We start from the raw sequence: 18,484 nt of genomic DNA on the forward strand, positions 1-18,484 counted from the left end.
ATCGGCGGGGGCGGGAGTGTGCCTGAAGCATGAATCCTTAGAAGGCACAGAAAACAAATAACAATTCCTAACACCGTGTCTACACCGGACGCGAACGGCGCGGTAAAATACTATAGAACCACTGATCTATAATAGAGATTCATTATATATAGATCAGTGTATAGAACTTATTATAATCAGTGATGCTGTCTACACTGGATGCGGTGCGGCGCGACACGACAAATTCCCGACAGTAAACTGCTGCCGCGTTCTGTTTATGATGTGCTGACACAAAGTTCAAATTATTTTCAACGGTCGCTTTGTCACGTCCGGTGTAGACACGGTGTAACAGTTGCCTGTTACATTACAGTAAATAAAATTTCACTTACCACATAAACAGAGTAAGGAGAGATGACTGAGGATGATGGCGAATGATTAGCATATCCTGAGCACCACTGACAAACATATAATCTTGTCAAATGTGTGGTAAGTACTGCCGCTAAACAGACTACGTGCGATCGGGAATCTCGAAAGTGAAAGTGAAACTAAAAAGCGATCGTGCATTCAAAAGCAGTTTCAATGCCAGGTATAATAGTGACTCCCTGATGCCCGAAATATATGTAGTATAATTACCCAATGATATAACTGCGAGGGAAAATATTGAAATATATATTTTCCTCCCATCTCGTATTTATTCCCTTTAGGGGTTCCGTATACATGTCATTTTCTTTCCGAACACGGTATTGGGAAGTGGCGGATTGCGAGGGGTATGGGGGGGAATCACGATGCCGGCTCAACATCGTGATGTCTATCAGCCATCGGCGATGGACGAAGGCATCGTCTATCGGCCCAACCCTAGTGTGGCCTAGTATGGTGTCCCATACTCGGAATCTGTGCTCTGCATTTAACCCATCCAAATGCACACACACACCGTGAACAAACACCCTGAGCAGTGGGCACCCGGGGAGCAGTTGGGGGTTCGGTGCCTTGCTCAAGGGTCTCACCTCAGTCGTGGTATTGAGGGTGGAAGTGGGCACTGGCTATTCACTCTCCCCACATACAATCCCTGCCGGACCTGAGACTCGAACCCGCAACCTTTGGGTTACAAGTTCGATTCTCTAGTAGGCCCCCAAATGCATTATATTATATTATATTATATTATATTATATTATATTATATTATCAGTGCTGTCAAATGATTAATCGCGATTAATCACATACAAAATAAAAGTTTTTGTTTGCATAATATATGTGTGTGTTCTGTGTATATTTATTATGTATATATAAATACACACATACAGTATATATTTTGAAAATATTTACATGTTTATGTTTATTCATAAAATTTTGATTATAAATAAATATACTTAATAAATAAATATAACATATTTTTCTAAAATATATACATGCTTGTGTGTGTATTTATATATACATAATACATATAAACGGCATACATACATATATTATGTAAACAAAAACTTTTATTTTGGATGCGATTAATCGTGATTAATCATTTGACAGCACTAATTATTTATTATATTATATTATATTATATTATATTATATTATATTATATTATATTATATTATATTATATTATATTATATTATATTATATTATATTAATTACCTGTGAAACAGTGATTCAGTGAATTAATTCAGTGAAGGATTTATCTTACCCAAACCAGTGACTTGTCATTTTGAATGATTCATTTGAAGAACCTGTTGACCTGTTCACCTGGTCTTGCTTTATTATTTTTTGCCTGCAGATTGTGAGAATCATTCAATACAAAGATGTTTTCTTGCCAGTATTTTGCTGTACGCTGTCTCTTTATGTCATCACATTCAATTCGAACTCATTCACAATTCAGGTATTGTAAATGTGATGCCTTTTGCTGTGGTGCAAATTGTTCAAATTGTTCATATGTTTGTGCCTTTACAATGCTTTACATCTGAGGATTGTCATGAGGATATTAACAGTATTAGTTCAACAAGTGTCTAGACGTGGAGCGATCGTGCAGCTGATTAAATGGAGTTATGTTGGACAGATGCAGGACATTGTTGTCACAAGACTCCAAATAGTTTAAGTCTCAGAGCAGACTTTAATATGACCATGTCAGTCAGCCGTCCACCTTTTGCTCAGCTTTGTGTCCAAGAGCAGTCAGGTTGATGAATGGCTCCCATTACTCTGAGCATTATGGGCTGAATCAGATGGGTGGGTATTTGGGCCTTGAGCGAGAGGAGTATTTTACCACAACCAGAACTGTGGTTATGTCATTCTCTTGTCTCACAGAATGACCAGCACATGCTCCATAGTCGCCATTTCCCCATCAGAAGCATCATTAAGCATCATTAAGTCCCGCCAAAGAAACAAAGCTCCATCAGACATATCGCTGATTTCATGCATGAGGATCCGCTGTATGTATATCGTCGCTCGCAAAAATTTTTTCTCTTCTCGTTCGGGATGTTTAATGGCCTCAGCCATGGCACCAGGCGTAATGACAAATAAATGGAAGCGGTATGAGCGTTTAGGATGAGGCTTGCGCTTGAAAATGGGATTTCTGTGCAGACAGGGAGTGGTAGTCTAAGTAATAACATGTTGCCAGCAGAGCCATGGATCAACGGCATGTTAGCTGTCAGCAAAAAGGAGGAACTTACAAGTTCTGGGTTACTCAGGGTCTCTGCAATCATGTGCAATGAATCTCTTTGTGGCAGCTGGGAAGATAATTCAGTTGTGTTCACAACTCTTGGCACCTTCAGCCCAAAAAGTGCTCTGGAAATCGCCTTCGCTGGAAGGAATTAATGTATGAACGTACTGTATTAATCATGGAGTTATCCACTGACTGAATTTCATTTTAACACGTTTGTTTAAATTACCACTTAAGAGGAAGAGATTTCCATCTGAAAGGCAGTTTTTCAGGCCATAGGACTGCTTTAGGAAAGCACTGCAAAGAAAGGGCTTTTGGGAAAGTGAACTAGATGAATTACCTGTGAAACAGTGATTCAGTGAATTAATTCAGTGAAGGATTTATTTTACCCAAACCAGTGACTTGTCATTTTGAATGATTCATTTGAAGAACCTGTTGACCTGTTCACCTGGTCTTGCTTTATTATTTTTTGCCTGCAGATTGTGAGAATCATTCAATACAAAGATGTTTTCTTGCCAGTATTTTGCTGTACGCTGTCTCTTTATGTCATCACATTCAATTCGAACTCATTCACAATTCAGGTATTGTAAATGTGATGCCTTTTGCTGTGGTGCAAATTGTTCAAATTGTTCATATGTTTGTGCCTTTACAATGCTTTACATCTGAGGATTGTCATGAGGATATTAACAGTATTAGTTCAACAAGTGTCTAGACGTGGAGCGATCGTGCAGCTGATTAAATGGAGTTATGTTGGACAGATGCAGGACATTGTTGTCACAAGACTCCAAATAGTTTAAGTCTCAGAGCAGACTTTAATATGACCATGTCAGTCAGCCGTCCACCTTTTGCTCAGCTTTGTGTCCAAGAGCAGTCAGGTTGATGAATGGCTCCCATTACTCTGAGCATTATGGGCTGAATCAGATGGGTGGGTATTTGGGCCTTGAGCGAGAGGAGTATTTTACCACAACCAGAACTGTGGTTATGTCATTCTCTTGTCTCACAGAATGACCAGCACATGCTCCATAGTCGCCATTTCCCCATCAGAAGCATCATTAAGCATCATTAAGTCCCGCCAAAGAAACAAAGCTCCATCAGACATATCGCTGATTTCATGCATGAGGATCCGCTGTATGTATATCGTCGCTCGCAAAAATTTTTTCTCTTCTCGTTCGGGATGTTTAATGGCCTCAGCCATGGCACCAGGCGTAATGACAAATAAATGGAAGCGGTATGAGCGTTTAGGATGAGGCTTGCGCTTGAAAATGGGATTTCTGTGCAGACAGGGAGTGGTAGTCTAAGTAATAACATGTTGCCAGCAGAGCCATGGATCAACGGCATGTTAGCTGTCAGCAAAAAGGAGGAACTTACAAGTTCTGGGTTACTCAGGGTCTCTGCAATCATGTGCAATGAATCTCTTTGTGGCAGCTGGGAAGATAATTCAGTTGTGTTCACAACTCTTGGCACCTTCAGCCCAAAAAGTGCTCTGGAAATCGCCTTCGCTGGAAGGAATTAATGTATGAACGTACTGTATTAATCATGGAGTTATCCACTGACTGAATTTCATTTTAACACGTTTGTTTAAATTACCACTTAAGAGGAAGAGATTTCCATCTGAAAGGCAGTTTTTCAGGCCATAGGACTGCTTTAGGAAAGCACTGCAAAGAAAGGGCTTTTGGGAAAGTGAACTAGATGATGTTCCACTTAAAGGAACTCTAGAGGGCCGAACACAGGCTCGGAGCTGGCCCGTGTTCATCCCTGACTACGCTCTGCCTTTTATCCCGGCCTGATGCTGTACCGAGCGCCACATCACCACAATTATCCAAAATGGCAGTAATTACCCCCGCCTCCCCTCCCTGGCTCTCCGGAGGAGACATCCTGGGGAGAATGGAGGACCTCAGGCCAAGAAATAATTAACTTGATAATGGCCTTCCTTTCCACAGCCATCCTTCTCGCTCTGTCTCTTTCCACATTTCCACCAATTACAAAGATATACTGTTTTAAACCTTCTTGGAGCAGTATACTAATAGCTCTCCTTACTGTTTGTATACAGTGTCGTTCATCTTCAGGTGGGAACCTTTGATAATCTCAGAGTCTGAAAATACCTTGATGCCACAGTGATGCAACTTGCTTGATGCTTCGTTCTTGCTTAACAGAGCCTTGAGCACAGCTTCCTCTGGAGGTGATGGATTGGGGGAATTTTTAATGCATTTTGTCATTTTTCATCACTCAAACAAGCCGCTTTATACTGAGGGCCCCTGATAACCGCAAACCACTAATAATGGTTCAGTGCACTCAAAACAATATGGCTTTTACAGTTCACAACAGTCAACAGTTTCTAGTCTTCTGGAAAAGATGGCAATAATTCAACACTAGTCTTGGCATAGCCCCCTAAATACCACCAAAGTTCATGAGTGTGTCATGTTCATGCTTAAGCTGCTACATTACATGTGCGGTGGTTGATTCACTCAGTAGTGCCAGGTTTTTGCCAATGTGCAGAGAAAAAAAGTCTCTGCATGGAATATATAAAACTATATATATAAACTATTTATAAGGCAAAGTTAAAGTTGTAAAGTGTCAAATGGTGCAACACCCCCAAAATGTAATGTATTAATTAATAATTCCTGATATGTGTACAAAGGACAAAACACTTTTATAATATCAGAATATATATGAAATATTTATAAGACAAAGTTTAAGTTGTAAAATGTCAAATGGTGCAACTCCCCCAAAATGTAATGTATTAATTAATTAATAATTCCTGATATGTGTACAAAAGTCAAAATCCTTTTAAAATATCAGAATATATATGAATTATTTATAAGGCAAAGTTAAAGTTGTAAATGGTGCAACTCCCCAAAAATGTAATGTATTTATAATATAAATTATAGATATTACAGAATAATTCCTGTTATGTGTGAAAATAATATTTTATATTTTTTATTAGGTATATTTTATTTTATTTATTTATTTATTTTTAAATTATGTTTAAGATGTTTACAATCTATGTATTCAAGGTGTAAGGAAATGTGTTATGCATTTTTAACTAATGGTTACACCACATTATATCTTAAATAATTATTTCATTAATCATAAAATTTTTCCTGAAAATTTTATAAATTTTTTAGTACAGTCAAAATCATATGAAACCAACATGAATACATGAGTACATCTGGCACTTGTTTTAAAGTTTCCTTGGATGTTCTAATTTGTCATTGATCCGTTAACCAATTTCTGGATCATAGCTGTAGTCAGGGTGGAGAATGTGCGTTTGCAGACAAACAAGACGCAAAAAATGTTCAATGTTAGCAGGGTGAATAGCTTTGGTCTTGTGTTGTGTGCTTGGCATTAGTCAATCAATGCACCCTCTCAGCTACTCCACCGTGTTACCTTACAAAACCAGAGTACTTGGTTCAGTTTCATGCGACACTAAGGTGTGAACATCTCAAGCAAAAATTCCCACAGCAAGCATGGTACTGGTTTGCAGTCACAAATGTCCAAATGCCCAAGCCACTTGTCTTGGGGTCTTAAAAATCGAGGTGGATTTATGCGCGTGAGTGGAGCTGGATGGATCCCTGAGCCCAGTGAAGGGGAACAAATGCACAGGGCTGCTTTTGCCCTCATGCCTGTGTGCTCTAGATGCAATGAGAAATTCAGCCCTTGGCTTTTGGACAGGAACACCGTACGTGACCCTAATTGTCAGCACTTTGATGTCCCTACTGTACTTGCTGCACTATACATAAGGTAATTTAGGACCTTATTTTACGATAAACATCAAATTACACAATATCTATGAACAGAGAATCTGTAATAGCAGTGCTATGAATAATAGCCTTATTTTGAAATTGCATCCTTTTGAACCATGTTTCCTGTTTTAGAAGTATTTTTATGCCAGACATCTTGGCAGTATTTTGATTTGGGTGATGATGCTGGTGGCGGGTGGGATTAGGCCGGTTCCTGCTTTGGAGGGAACGTAACAACATGCATCTGCATGAGTGCCATGCTGATCTCTTCATGCTGTATGCTTTTAAACAATGAAATTGGACATAATGACAGCTTTGATTTGATTTCTCATGCTGAACTCTTGATGTGCAATGCTGAGAGTTTGAAAAGGGCATCCATTTTCTTAAGGACAAACAGGAAGGGGAAATAATTTGGAGGGGCTTGGGGTTTTTGGGTAATCACTTTTAGTGCCAAGCATAACATTATATTACGTAGTATTAAGTAAACATATTCGTTTATAATTCTCTTTGCTCTTTAGCCATGTACTGTAGGTCTTTAACATTTTATTTGCATAAATACAGTAATGAAGTATATTGTATTTTGGTATTGTATATATATATATATATATAGAGAGAGAGAGAGAGAGAGAGAGATAGAGAGAGAGAGGGGGATAGTTAACAAGTGAGTGGTTTTATACACAACAAATGTCCGCCCACATTGAGTGTTTTAAGGAGAAATAAAACATTTTATGAAGCAATAAATACCATTTATTGTTCATTCTGTTAGTTTTATTAGCTATTAGGGGTGGAACGGTTAAACTTACTCACGGTTCGGTTTGTATCACAGTTTTAGAGTCATTGTTTCTGTACAGTTCGGTATGTGCTATGTTTAGGCAAAAACTATACTGTCAAATAAAAATAAAGAAAATAAGAATGATCTATCTAACTACAAGCAACAGCACAAATAAATACAATAGAGTAAAGATGCAAATAAAATAAACAGTGATTTTTAGTTTTTTTTTAGGTAGGTCTAACATTAGTTTTCAGGTACAGAAATTGAATAAAGTAATGAAATGTAAAACAGCATTGCATATTTCACTTTGGGCATTTTGACATAATTTTTTAGTGAATTTGTCCATTTAAACACAATACTAGAGAAAGCTTAATATTTGCGCGCGTTCTGAGGCACGGGTTTGCGCGCTTCGGATGAGCGCACGCACAAATGTTCTCGTGACCCCCGGCTCTTAAATGTTTAAACTGGCAAAGCTTAAAAGAGTTTAGCTTAAACACAGATATCAACGTGTGCTGTTCAGGTCTCACCTGTGCACGCACGCTATCAGCACCTGGGTGATGTCGGAATAAATGCACATATTCCAGCATACGGCATTCACATTGAACAAGAGTGAATGGTTTGTCCACGTTTTTTAAAAAACATTTATCGCTGTTGTTGTAATGTATTGGGAAGCCAGAATGGAAATGTAAAACAGCATTGCATATTTCACTTTGGGCATTTTGACATAATTTTTTAGTGAATTTGTCCATTTAAACACAATACTAGAGAAAGCTTAATATTTGCGCGCGTTCTGAGGCACGGGTTTGCGCGCTTCGGATGAGCGCACGCACAAATGTTCTCGTGACCCCCGTCTCTTAAATGTTTAAACTGGCAAAGCTTAAAAGAGTTTAGCTTAAACACAGATATCAACGTGTGCTGTTCAGGTCTCACCTGTGCACGCACGCTATCAGCACCTGGGTGATGTCGGAATAAATGCACATATTCCAGCATACGGCATTCACATTGAACAAGAGTGAATGGTTTGTCCACGTTTTTTAAAAAACATTTATCGCTGTTGTTGTAATGTATTGGGAAGCCAGAATGTGCATCCATCAACAGAAACATACAGTATATTAGCCGAACCCTGTTTGTTTTACGTGTTATTTATAGCAAACCATATTACAGATGCTTTGTCAGATTTAAGTTGAACCGCGGTCCTAGCGCATGCCAAACCATGTGTGGAGAACCGTACGGTTAGATTTTTTTCCGCGAACCGTTCCACCCCTATTAGCTATCATTTACATACAGGGTTTGAAATTAACACCTGCCAACCTGCCAAATGCGGGTAAAAATCAGCTGTGGCGGGTAACGCTGTCAAATCACTAGCCAATTTGGCGGGTTACTTTTCGTAAATTATGTTTACTAATTAATTTCTTGAGGAAGTTCATGTAAGCCAAATCTGCACAGATTTAGTGTAAATACTGAACTCGAGACCCTTGAGGGCCGGGTAGGCTGGATTTGTCCAGGGACGAATTTTAACACCAGTCCAGCCCTGTATCCGTCACTTCACAACAAATAATGGTGTGGCGGGCGCACTGGTTTCCTTTGCATTGATGCAATAACGAAAAGTCAAAAAATGCCTGAAGACTCGCATCGTGTCTACAACAGATGCGACAAAATACTATAGAACCCATTATAATCGGTGATGCGGCCTACACTGGATGTGGCACAGCACAGCACGACAAATCCCAGACAGTAAACTGATGCCTCATTCTATTTATGATGTAGCCCTACTGTTTGACAAAGTACAAATTATTTGCAATGGTCACTTTGTCGCATCCAGTGTGGACAGCCTCAAGCTGTTGGCTTACCTCTGGCCTTTTTCTCATAATTTATTTGTTTAATTTTTTTGGCTAGTAGAAATTATGAATGGCCGGTAGCTTAAAAATTTAGTAGCCAAATTGGCTGGTGAGTGAAAAAGTTAATTTCAAACCCTGTTTACATACATATGTAAATCACTCACTTAACACAAAATAAAATATTTATGACAATCACCTGAGAGATTCTGAACATTTGTACTTTCCACATCAGCTTTGGTGTGTATGTAAAATGGCCATATATAAAGCTAACCATTTACCACAAATTGTGTCAAATTTCCTTAATGTGGAATAAAAATGTGATCATTTCTCCTTCAGAAGCGCCCTCACCACAAGACTAATTTGTGCTGTAAATGTTAACCTATAAACGTCAGACTGCAGACTTTTATCTTTGTCTGTTTTTCATTCCAGGAATTGGTTTTATTAACAATAGAAAAACTAAGAGCTGAAAGAATGCTCAAATTGAACTCCATAACCTCAGAAGGTTTCAGAAAAGTATTCAGTGACCATTGATTAGAAAACAGGCCAATGAAAGACCCGTTCTCGTTACCGGGTAGAATCTGCAGAGGGAGAAAGGGTTAGTGATTGAAGAAGGAAAATCGAATATGGGGTGTCATTGATGTGCAGGCTACCGAATGAAAGGTGACAAAATAGTTTTTTAAATTAGTTTCTTATTTTTTCAGTTGTATGTGCATGCACCTTTGGTCATTTTGTGCGTGTCATTAAGCCTCTTTATAAGGAGCAGACTCTAAGAGACATTCTGCTCCTCATTTTGCTCTCTCTCTCTCTCGCTCTCTCGCTCTCTCTCTCTCCCAGTACTGAAGTCTTCAGGTTGCATACTTGGGTGCAGTAATTTGCCATTAACTGGCGACAGGTGCAGCTGCTGCCGTTGCCACTGTTAACAAGCCATTTCATCATGGTTAACTTGCCGTGATTATCCCTTGTTGTTGCCACAATACCACGGGTGGCCATTTTATGATGCTGAAGATGTCAGAGGAAATAGTTTCATTAATAATCCTTAGCCTACTGTCCTTTCCGAGTCATTTGCTTCTGCAATTGCAAATGTATGTGTCCTCTTCTATTTTATTTTCCATCAGATACATGCAGATTAATGAGCAAATCAAGCTAGTGAATGATCTGACTAAAACATGTTTGTTTACAGTTTTGTTCATAGAGATGCGGTTAATGCGTGATATGTAAATTCTACCAGCTGTCATAATTACTAATGCTTCCATAAATAACCAGTTTGTTAAAGTTCAGTATTTCCTGAGGGAACTGGTTCCTTCTAGAAGGATATATTTGGTGTATTCAGTAAACATCCTCTGAATCTACACATAATCGGTGCTTCAGAGCTTGAGATTTGGCTTTATATGTGTTTCTCCTCGTCTACTGGAGGTTTAGAGTCCGGTCACAGGAGAGATGGTGTGTCAACAGCAGTAAGTCTTGTGGTCACTGTGCTGGGCAGACTTACCATGCTAATGGCTCGACTGACAGGACTTTGGGGCTCAGTCCTATAAACACAGACTTGCCCTCTGCCATACTCTCGTTGAGCAGCCGGCCCTAGAGGATTGTTTGATTCTGGGTCCAAAATTGACCCAGACAGTTACAGGAATGTTCTAAGTTCAGTCTGCAGCATTTGTGCAATACACAGTAAACTGCACACAGGCACTTATTATGAAAGTAAATGGGACAACGCAGGTGTCAGATAATGTACAGTTACTCTGTCATTTTTGTAAAGTAATCCTAGCCAAATTGATTTGGTTCTGAACACGAAGCAGAGTGGGACGGTATAAATATTAAGATGTTTATTTAATGATAATTACAGCTGACTGTACATTTTCCTACCTTCAGGCTTTTTAAACTGAAGGAAATGCATAAATACATGAACATGAAATTTATATTTTGACATGGACAAGTACATTTTGATCATTTTACTTGTAGAGACTGTCACGAGACAGAACCTGAGCACAACTGTGTCAGAAACACAAGCTTCTCAAATGAGCGCTTGTGTTGTTATCGTTAACTACAACTATTAAAATTAATTTACAGTATTCGAAAATAAAGCTAAAATAAAATGAAATGTAACTATTAGAAGAAAAACTTAAACTTCAAAAACATGAAAGGTTGAACCTTGAAACTTACCTGAAAGTTATAATATAATATAATATAATATAATATAATATAATATAATATAATAATATAAAAGTGGTCACACTTTAGTTTGAGGACCAATTCTCACTATTAACCAACTATTAACTACTCAATAAACCTTTGCCTCAGTAAAATCCTAATTTGCTGTTTATTAATAGTTAGTAAGGTAGTTGTTAAGTTAACGTATATGATAGGATTAAGAGATCTAAAATATGGTCATGCTATGTAAGGCATTAATATGTGCTTTATAAGTACTAATAACCAGACAATATGCTAATATGTATGCTCATAAAGTAGGTAATAGTACTGTAATAGTGAGAACTTAAACTATGAAAGGTTGAACCTTGAAACTTACTATAATATAATATAATATAATATAATATAATATAATATAATATAATAATATAAAAGTGGTCACACTTTAGTTTGAGGACCAATTCTCACTATTAACCAACTATTAACTACTCAATAAACCTTTGCCTCAGTAAAATCCTAATTTGCTGTTTATTAATAGTTAGTAAGGTAGTTGTTAAGTTAACGTATATGATAGGATTAAGAGATCTAAAATATGGTCATGCTATGTAAGGCATTAATCAATTCTCACTATTAACCAACTATTAACTACTCAATAAACTTTTGCCTCAGTAAAATCCTAATTTGCTGTTTATTAATAGTTAGAAAGGTAGTTGTTAAGTTAACGTATATGATAGGATTAAGAGATCTAAAATATGGTCATGCTATGTAAGGCATTAATATGTGCTTTATAAGTACTAATAACCAGACAATATGCTAATATGTATGCTCATAAAGTAGGTAATAGTACTGTAATAGTGAGAGTTGGTCTGTAAACTAAAGTGTTACCTAAAAACTAATAAAAATGACAAAAGCACATATCAAAAGTAACAAGACTAAAACTGGGAATAAAATGATAACTGAAAACATAAAAAATAAAAGCTAATTGAAAATATTTAAAAATATGGTCACTTTATTTTAAGGTCCAATTCTCGCTATTAACAACCCATTAACTATGACTTTTGCCTCAATATACAACTAATTTGCTGCTTATTAATAGTTAGTAAGGTAGTTGTTAAGTTTAGGTATTTGGTAGGATTAGGGATGTAGAATATGGTCATGCAGAATATGTGCTTTTTAAGCACTAATAAACAGCCAATATGCTAGTAATATGCATGCTAATAAGCAACTAGCTAATAGTGAGAATTGGTCTCTATGCTAAAGTGTTACCAAAAATACTTATAGTAAACAATACTAAAATAACTCTTAATCTGTGTTATTTATCCAGTGTAATTGACTGCTGAAATCTACTAAATTTGTTTTTTTTTTGTGATGGTCAACATTGCAGGTATGCCGTTATATTATGCTGTTGAAACCCAGAATATTCCTTATTACACCAGTGACTATAAATCCAATGCCATTATGTTGTTAAAAATGTTTTAGTTTAATATTTTAAGTTCAATGCGTGTGTCTTGTCTTTAACAAGTTTAGTGAAGAGATATGTCCATTAAAATAGTTTGCGATGATGTTGTGGTGGTGGGCTGTTGTCATCAAGTTTCTCAGTCTGGCACCAGCTCTGTGAAATCCAAAATTAAGCCCTCAAATGTCACCTCTGAATACTGATTAATAACATCATGATTGTAGCAGCCAATCCGTGCTGTATCTATCAATGCCGGCCTTGCTTCCTCCTTCATTTACCGTTCAAAGTGAGGAGTGCGTTCCCATGACAACATGGCCAAAGCCTGCTCTGTAGATCATGGATGTGCGACCACGTTGTGATTGCTGGTATTCAAAGGTGGCTTGATGTCAGTGCAGAATGTGTTTCAGTCACATGAGCACCACAATTTCATGGTCAATTACCTCACATTTCGTTCAACGCGAATGTTCAGAAATGGTATTTGTAGCTAGAGCTTCATTACTGGCTGAATGATCATGGGTACGGTTGAAGACAACAGTCCTGGTCAGTAGGTTGAAGTAAAGCTTAAATTGACTGTTGATGATGATGCGTCTAGTTAAATGTTGTCGCAGTGATTCATTTTCACAGTAGTTCTTAATTGGTTCGAGGCACTTATCCGTCCGTCACTTATTACAGCATATTTCACTCCCGAAAACTTTCATTTCGAAACTTGCTGTAATGTCGGGATTTAACTAGCATCTTGTTGGAGAACAGACAATTTTTTGTGGTTACTGATGACCAGAATGAAGTGAATATGGAGGAAATATGCAAATTAGATCTTTTAAAAGCCTGCTGTTTTATTCAGCATTATGAACAGCATCACTTCAATCGACTCGCCCTGCAGTGCCTCATCTCATATTCCTGCTCTTCATACGCCACAGTCTTTTTTTAACACTTCTATTTCTGACGCTGAAGCTAACTGGCTAGTGAGCACTACCAAGTATGATGGAGGGTCAGAAATAGAGATGTACTGCTTGTGTAAGAACGTCAGTTGTATCATCATTGGTTGTGGGCCAAAAATAGCCTTCACATAAATGCTCAAAGACATACTGGAAACAGAAGCGTCTTGCTCGTTCAACCTGATCGGTCACGTGACACCTACGATTTTTGAACAGCAAATTTGGAGCACAACCTTGAGCTTTGATTATTAAGTTGCATAACTATTTTAGGTAAAAAAAAGAAAAAAGTGTTTGTCTAAAGTCTCTAAATTTTCTGTTGGAACAAAAATGTTGTTATCATCAAATCATCATCATTTCAAAGCTGTTCATTTCCAGCTGTCAGATAATATTTTGCATAGTTTATTAAAAGTAACTGTGCATAGTATGATAATATGTCAATAATATGTCAATGTGTATATATATTTATACTTTATGTACTTATATAAGCATAAACAGATCTAATTATGTATGCTCATCTTATATATATATATATATATATATATATATATATATATATATAATTTTCATATAGTAATTATAAATATATAATTATATACATATATTAGGGATGTACCAATATTATTAATATCGTGATATCGCGATAGCAAAACTGCCTCGATATTATCATGGTCATTTGACGATATAAAACGATAACTCTTCCGGGCAAAGAGTGTAGTTTTTCAAATATATTTAAACTTCTTATTCTAACATAAAAGGTCTTTAAAGTTGTGTTTTTGACCATTATGCTTTGGCACAGTATCTGTCAAAAGAACTAAAACCAAAAGCACAATAATGGCTTAATCCCTTCACCCAAGTCTGTTTGTGCTGTGCATTTCAAAGCAAAGTGCACACACTGTTGATGCGATCAGCTCGTGATCCAGTGTTTTCCGTGCCTCAGAACGGCTCAGTTCACAGTGAATGCAGTGAACTCACTTGCTGTGAGTTTAGTGCACGTTTGGGAACGCAACTGCCACCAGTTAGGTTTTCTTTTTGTGGCAGATGATTACAGCATTTCACTAGATTTGTAGTGAGACACGTTTTTGTAAGCATGTTTTCACTGAAGCTGGAGTTTTCCTTCAAAATAAAAGCTTAAAAGTGCAGCACAAATTTCTGACAGCTAGTGGTTTAAATGCAGTCCAAATTCAAAATATCTCTATCAAGTGTAAAAAATGAGGAAAGAAGTATTTCCCTACTGTAGTGAAAAAGCAAAAATAATATACATATGAAATATATTAATTTTCATTTATTTTACAGTGCAATTGTTTTACAATAAATGGCTATTACTGTCATTGTTGTTGTTGTTATTAGTAATATATTCTAATTTGTTTGGCTTCCTAAAACACCAGTGTGAATGTAATTTAGACTGAGACAGTCTATCACACACAAAAAAAAAAATCTAATATATCAATATATTTTTATAAAGTATATCAAAAATGTGTCCCTTTTAAATTTGAGGTACAAGTCAATTCACTGACTTGACTTAAGTTTTCTTAGTTAAGAACATGGGTTGGAGCTCTTAAATTTGACTCAAAATGTATTAGATTTATTAGATAATTTAACTTTAAAATGTACAAAATGTTAAATTTTTTCCAATTCTTCACTTGCATTTTTTTTATTTATCTTGCAATAAATATTGTATCGTGGACTTCATATCGTGATATCATTGTATCGTGATATTTTGATATCATTACATCCCTAACATATACTATAATTTTCCATTTTATAGATGATGATGATGCCCCTTTTTTTTTGCTATATTGATATTGCTATATTAAATCTCAAAACGAAATGTGTTCTTTGGTTAAAATAAGCCAAGAAGGCACTTTAGCAAGCGAGGTCAAAAGGCAAGAGGAAATTCTTGACCGGGTCACTGTGTGCAGTGTTGAGACATTTCTGGTTACGACCAGGATTGAGTCAGGTCAAGCCGACTGCTGTTAATTGACCTTCGGAAGTGTTTAGCTGGGACTGAAATATCATTACCAACATCAGAAAATAAAAGATAAAACAGTTAGAGGCTCACATCACAATCAATATCCCTGCTACATCTTTTCTTTTCTTCAGCACTTTCTACAGAGCCAAGAGCGTTGCCATAGTGATATGAAATGGGCGCATAGTGCCGCAGCAGTTGGGCTCTCCTGTACATCAGACATGTTTTCACATTCAGAAATTCGAGGTCCATGTTTTTTTCCCATTTCCCTCTTCCTTTACACCATATTATGAAAGAAATATGCACTGGGTTTTTGGTTGTACAAATCAAGAAAAAGCTCTCAAGGTTTCTAAGTGGATGAATTGAGAGCAAGTACTGCTTATATCATTATGATTGACATTACCATTCTATGTATATTTATAGACTTTTCTGACTTAATTCTACTCCCTTTTTCTCTTTTCAGTGTGACAACGCAAAGGGATTGCGGGCCTTTTTTGATGCAATCTGCTACGGTCCGAAACATTTGATGATCTTTGGAGGAGTGTGTCCGTCAGTGACTTCGATCATCGCCGAATCGTTGGAGGGGTGGAACCTTGTGCAGGTTTGTGCCACAGCTAGTTTCTGCTTCATAAAACCTGCAATGTGATTACCCATTTGCATAATCATTAACATATTTTTCCCTCAAAATGCCATGTTTACATGAGAGGGTTCTCATACTTGAAGAATTCATGCCACGTATTTGCGCTAATGACTTCCTCTGTGACGTAAATAAATACTAGTATCTTTAATCAAAAGGTTGGCAAAGCTGAGCCAGAAACGTAATCCCAATGCTGATAAAAACTGGAAAAATGAGTAAAATTCCCAAAGACCTCTGTCTTAAGCAGACCTGAGGGGGTGTTTAGTGTGTTAATACTGTGATTTTAACAGGAAGTTAGCGTTCGGTTACTCTAAGCATATCTCCCCTCTCTTGTTTGCAATATCCAGTGATATCTCTAATCTGTGTATTAGCGCATTGCCGACAAAAGTAGTTGCCATCGGCACACATGGCTAGAGGAAGTAATGTAGTTAAAATCTCTCTGATGAGAGGCATGGCGGACTATAAAGGAATTCCACTGAGGAAACTCCTCCGGGCTCTTACGCTTTCACTTTTGTGTTGGCAGATGTGTGGTCAGTCTCGAAGCCAGCTGACATTTCAACAAGAGAACCTGGCAATTTTCCAAAACTGTTCCGCTAAAGTGGCTGGTTTCCATGAGAGGAATAGAAATTTGTGTATGTCGTTCCAAGTTGAAAATATGGACAAAAAGCCAAAAAAGCAGATAAAGGGTCTAATATGTAATTTTAAAACAAGGATATCCATTATTTTTCATTATGATGTTTTTCCCCAAGGTCCACATAATGTTAGAAATTAGAATTAAGTATTTTGCTCTTAACAGTAATAATATATCTTATGACTATTTTTCACGTTCTCTTAGAATTAAGCATGCCGTTTTTTTGGCTTTTTACTGACCCATGCTAACCAGCCAACAACCAACCCTGAATAAGTTTTTTAGTGCATCTTAAATTTTAATAAATATCTCCGGGGGTGAATTTTTGGGTTCATACATTCTTATTTTTCATAGTATCATAAACTCATTTATCTAAAAAGATCAGAGAAAGTTTGATTACTCATAATATATCCCCCTTTAATTTTCCTGTGCATCCGATTAGTGTAATAACACTTTAAACACATTGAAACACATTAAAATAACACATTGAACAAAATGTGAATACATTATCACACTCAAGGTACAAAGCTGTCACTGGGCGGTACCTTTTCAAAAGTTACACCTTATTTACTCCTAAAAGGTGCATATTATTACCTTATAGTGTCATGATATAAGTATGATATAAGTATAATATAACAATATAAGTAAGGAATAATTGACGAGGGGTTTAATTGACTGGCCATATCACCACCTCGGGTGTGCATTATTTTCTAAGAATTCAATGGACCAAAATAAATTTTTCTGCTTATACTATGGTTACCACACCTCAAGACATCGATCAGATGATATATTTCAAGGTATTTGTCCAGTTTTTATACTTAAAACACTATTGTGAGTAGGATTAATTTCTTCCGCATCTCATCCAACGCCTCCGTTGCTAATTCCAAAACGTCATTTTAGGCCTAGTAACGGAGGATTGAGCTGTTGATAGCAGACTAATGCAGTTAATAACTAAATAAGAGAAAGTCTGTGCGTCTCTCAAAAGTGTTCGGCAGCAATGTCTCTAGTAATAGTGAAACTTTAAGTTCATTTTCTTCACGAACAGCGATGTTGTTACCTCGCTTGTGAGAAGAGTTGTAGTTTTTAAGCTGATGTTACTGATAAAATCATCAGAGTAGTGCTATCAACAAGTGTGTGCAAACTTGTATGTGTGTGCATCTGTGAGGGAGAGAGCGGGGGAGAGATAGAGTATGTGCTTTCGTAATTCGTAAAAAAAACTTAATTTTGTTGCAAAAACATGGAAATGATCTGTCGTTTTTATCCTATCGTTTTTATCCTATCGTTCATTTTACTATATTTATTTGTTTGGCTGGTGCCGTTGTGGGTTTTGGTTCTTTTGCTGTTTTAGGCTGTAAGGACCTTTGAAATAACTGAAATTATTTGGCGAAGTAATATGGACATGCAATGCGGTCAAGAACTGTCTGGAACTACGTTTGCCGTGCATTTCCCGTGTGTTTCCCTGAAAATAATTGCCCACCTTAGAACGTTCATCAGCCAATCAGATTCAAGCATTCAACAGCCCCGTAGTATGATATAATATAATATAATATAATATAATATAATATAATATAATATAATATAATATAATATAATATAATATAATATAATATAATATAATATAATATAATATAATATAATATAATATAATATAATATAATATAATATAATATAATATAATATAATATAAAACCAAACTGAGGCATTTAAACTGAGATACGTATGCTAAATATATATATATAAAGTG

The 18,484-nt window shown here is 36.6% G+C and overlaps 1 protein-coding gene across 1 annotated transcript in view; it reads left to right on the forward strand.

Moving 5' to 3' along the window:
- Positions 1-18,484, forward strand: part of LOC107556342 (gamma-aminobutyric acid type B receptor subunit 2) — a 269,850-nt gene that overhangs the window by 53,872 nt on the left and 197,494 nt on the right. Inside the window, exon 2 of the mRNA XM_016239437.1 lies at positions 15,939-16,076. Within this exon, the coding sequence (XP_016094923.1) occupies positions 15,939-16,076 (138 nt within the window). The remainder of the gene's footprint in view (positions 1-15,938; positions 16,077-18,484) is intronic.

This window comes from Sinocyclocheilus grahami, unplaced genomic scaffold (genome assembly GCF_001515645.1).
Source record: "Sinocyclocheilus grahami isolate Dianchi unplaced genomic scaffold, SAMN03320097.WGS_v1.1 scaffold565.1, whole genome shotgun sequence".
Lineage (NCBI taxonomy): Eukaryota > Metazoa > Chordata > Actinopteri > Cypriniformes > Cyprinidae > Sinocyclocheilus > Sinocyclocheilus grahami.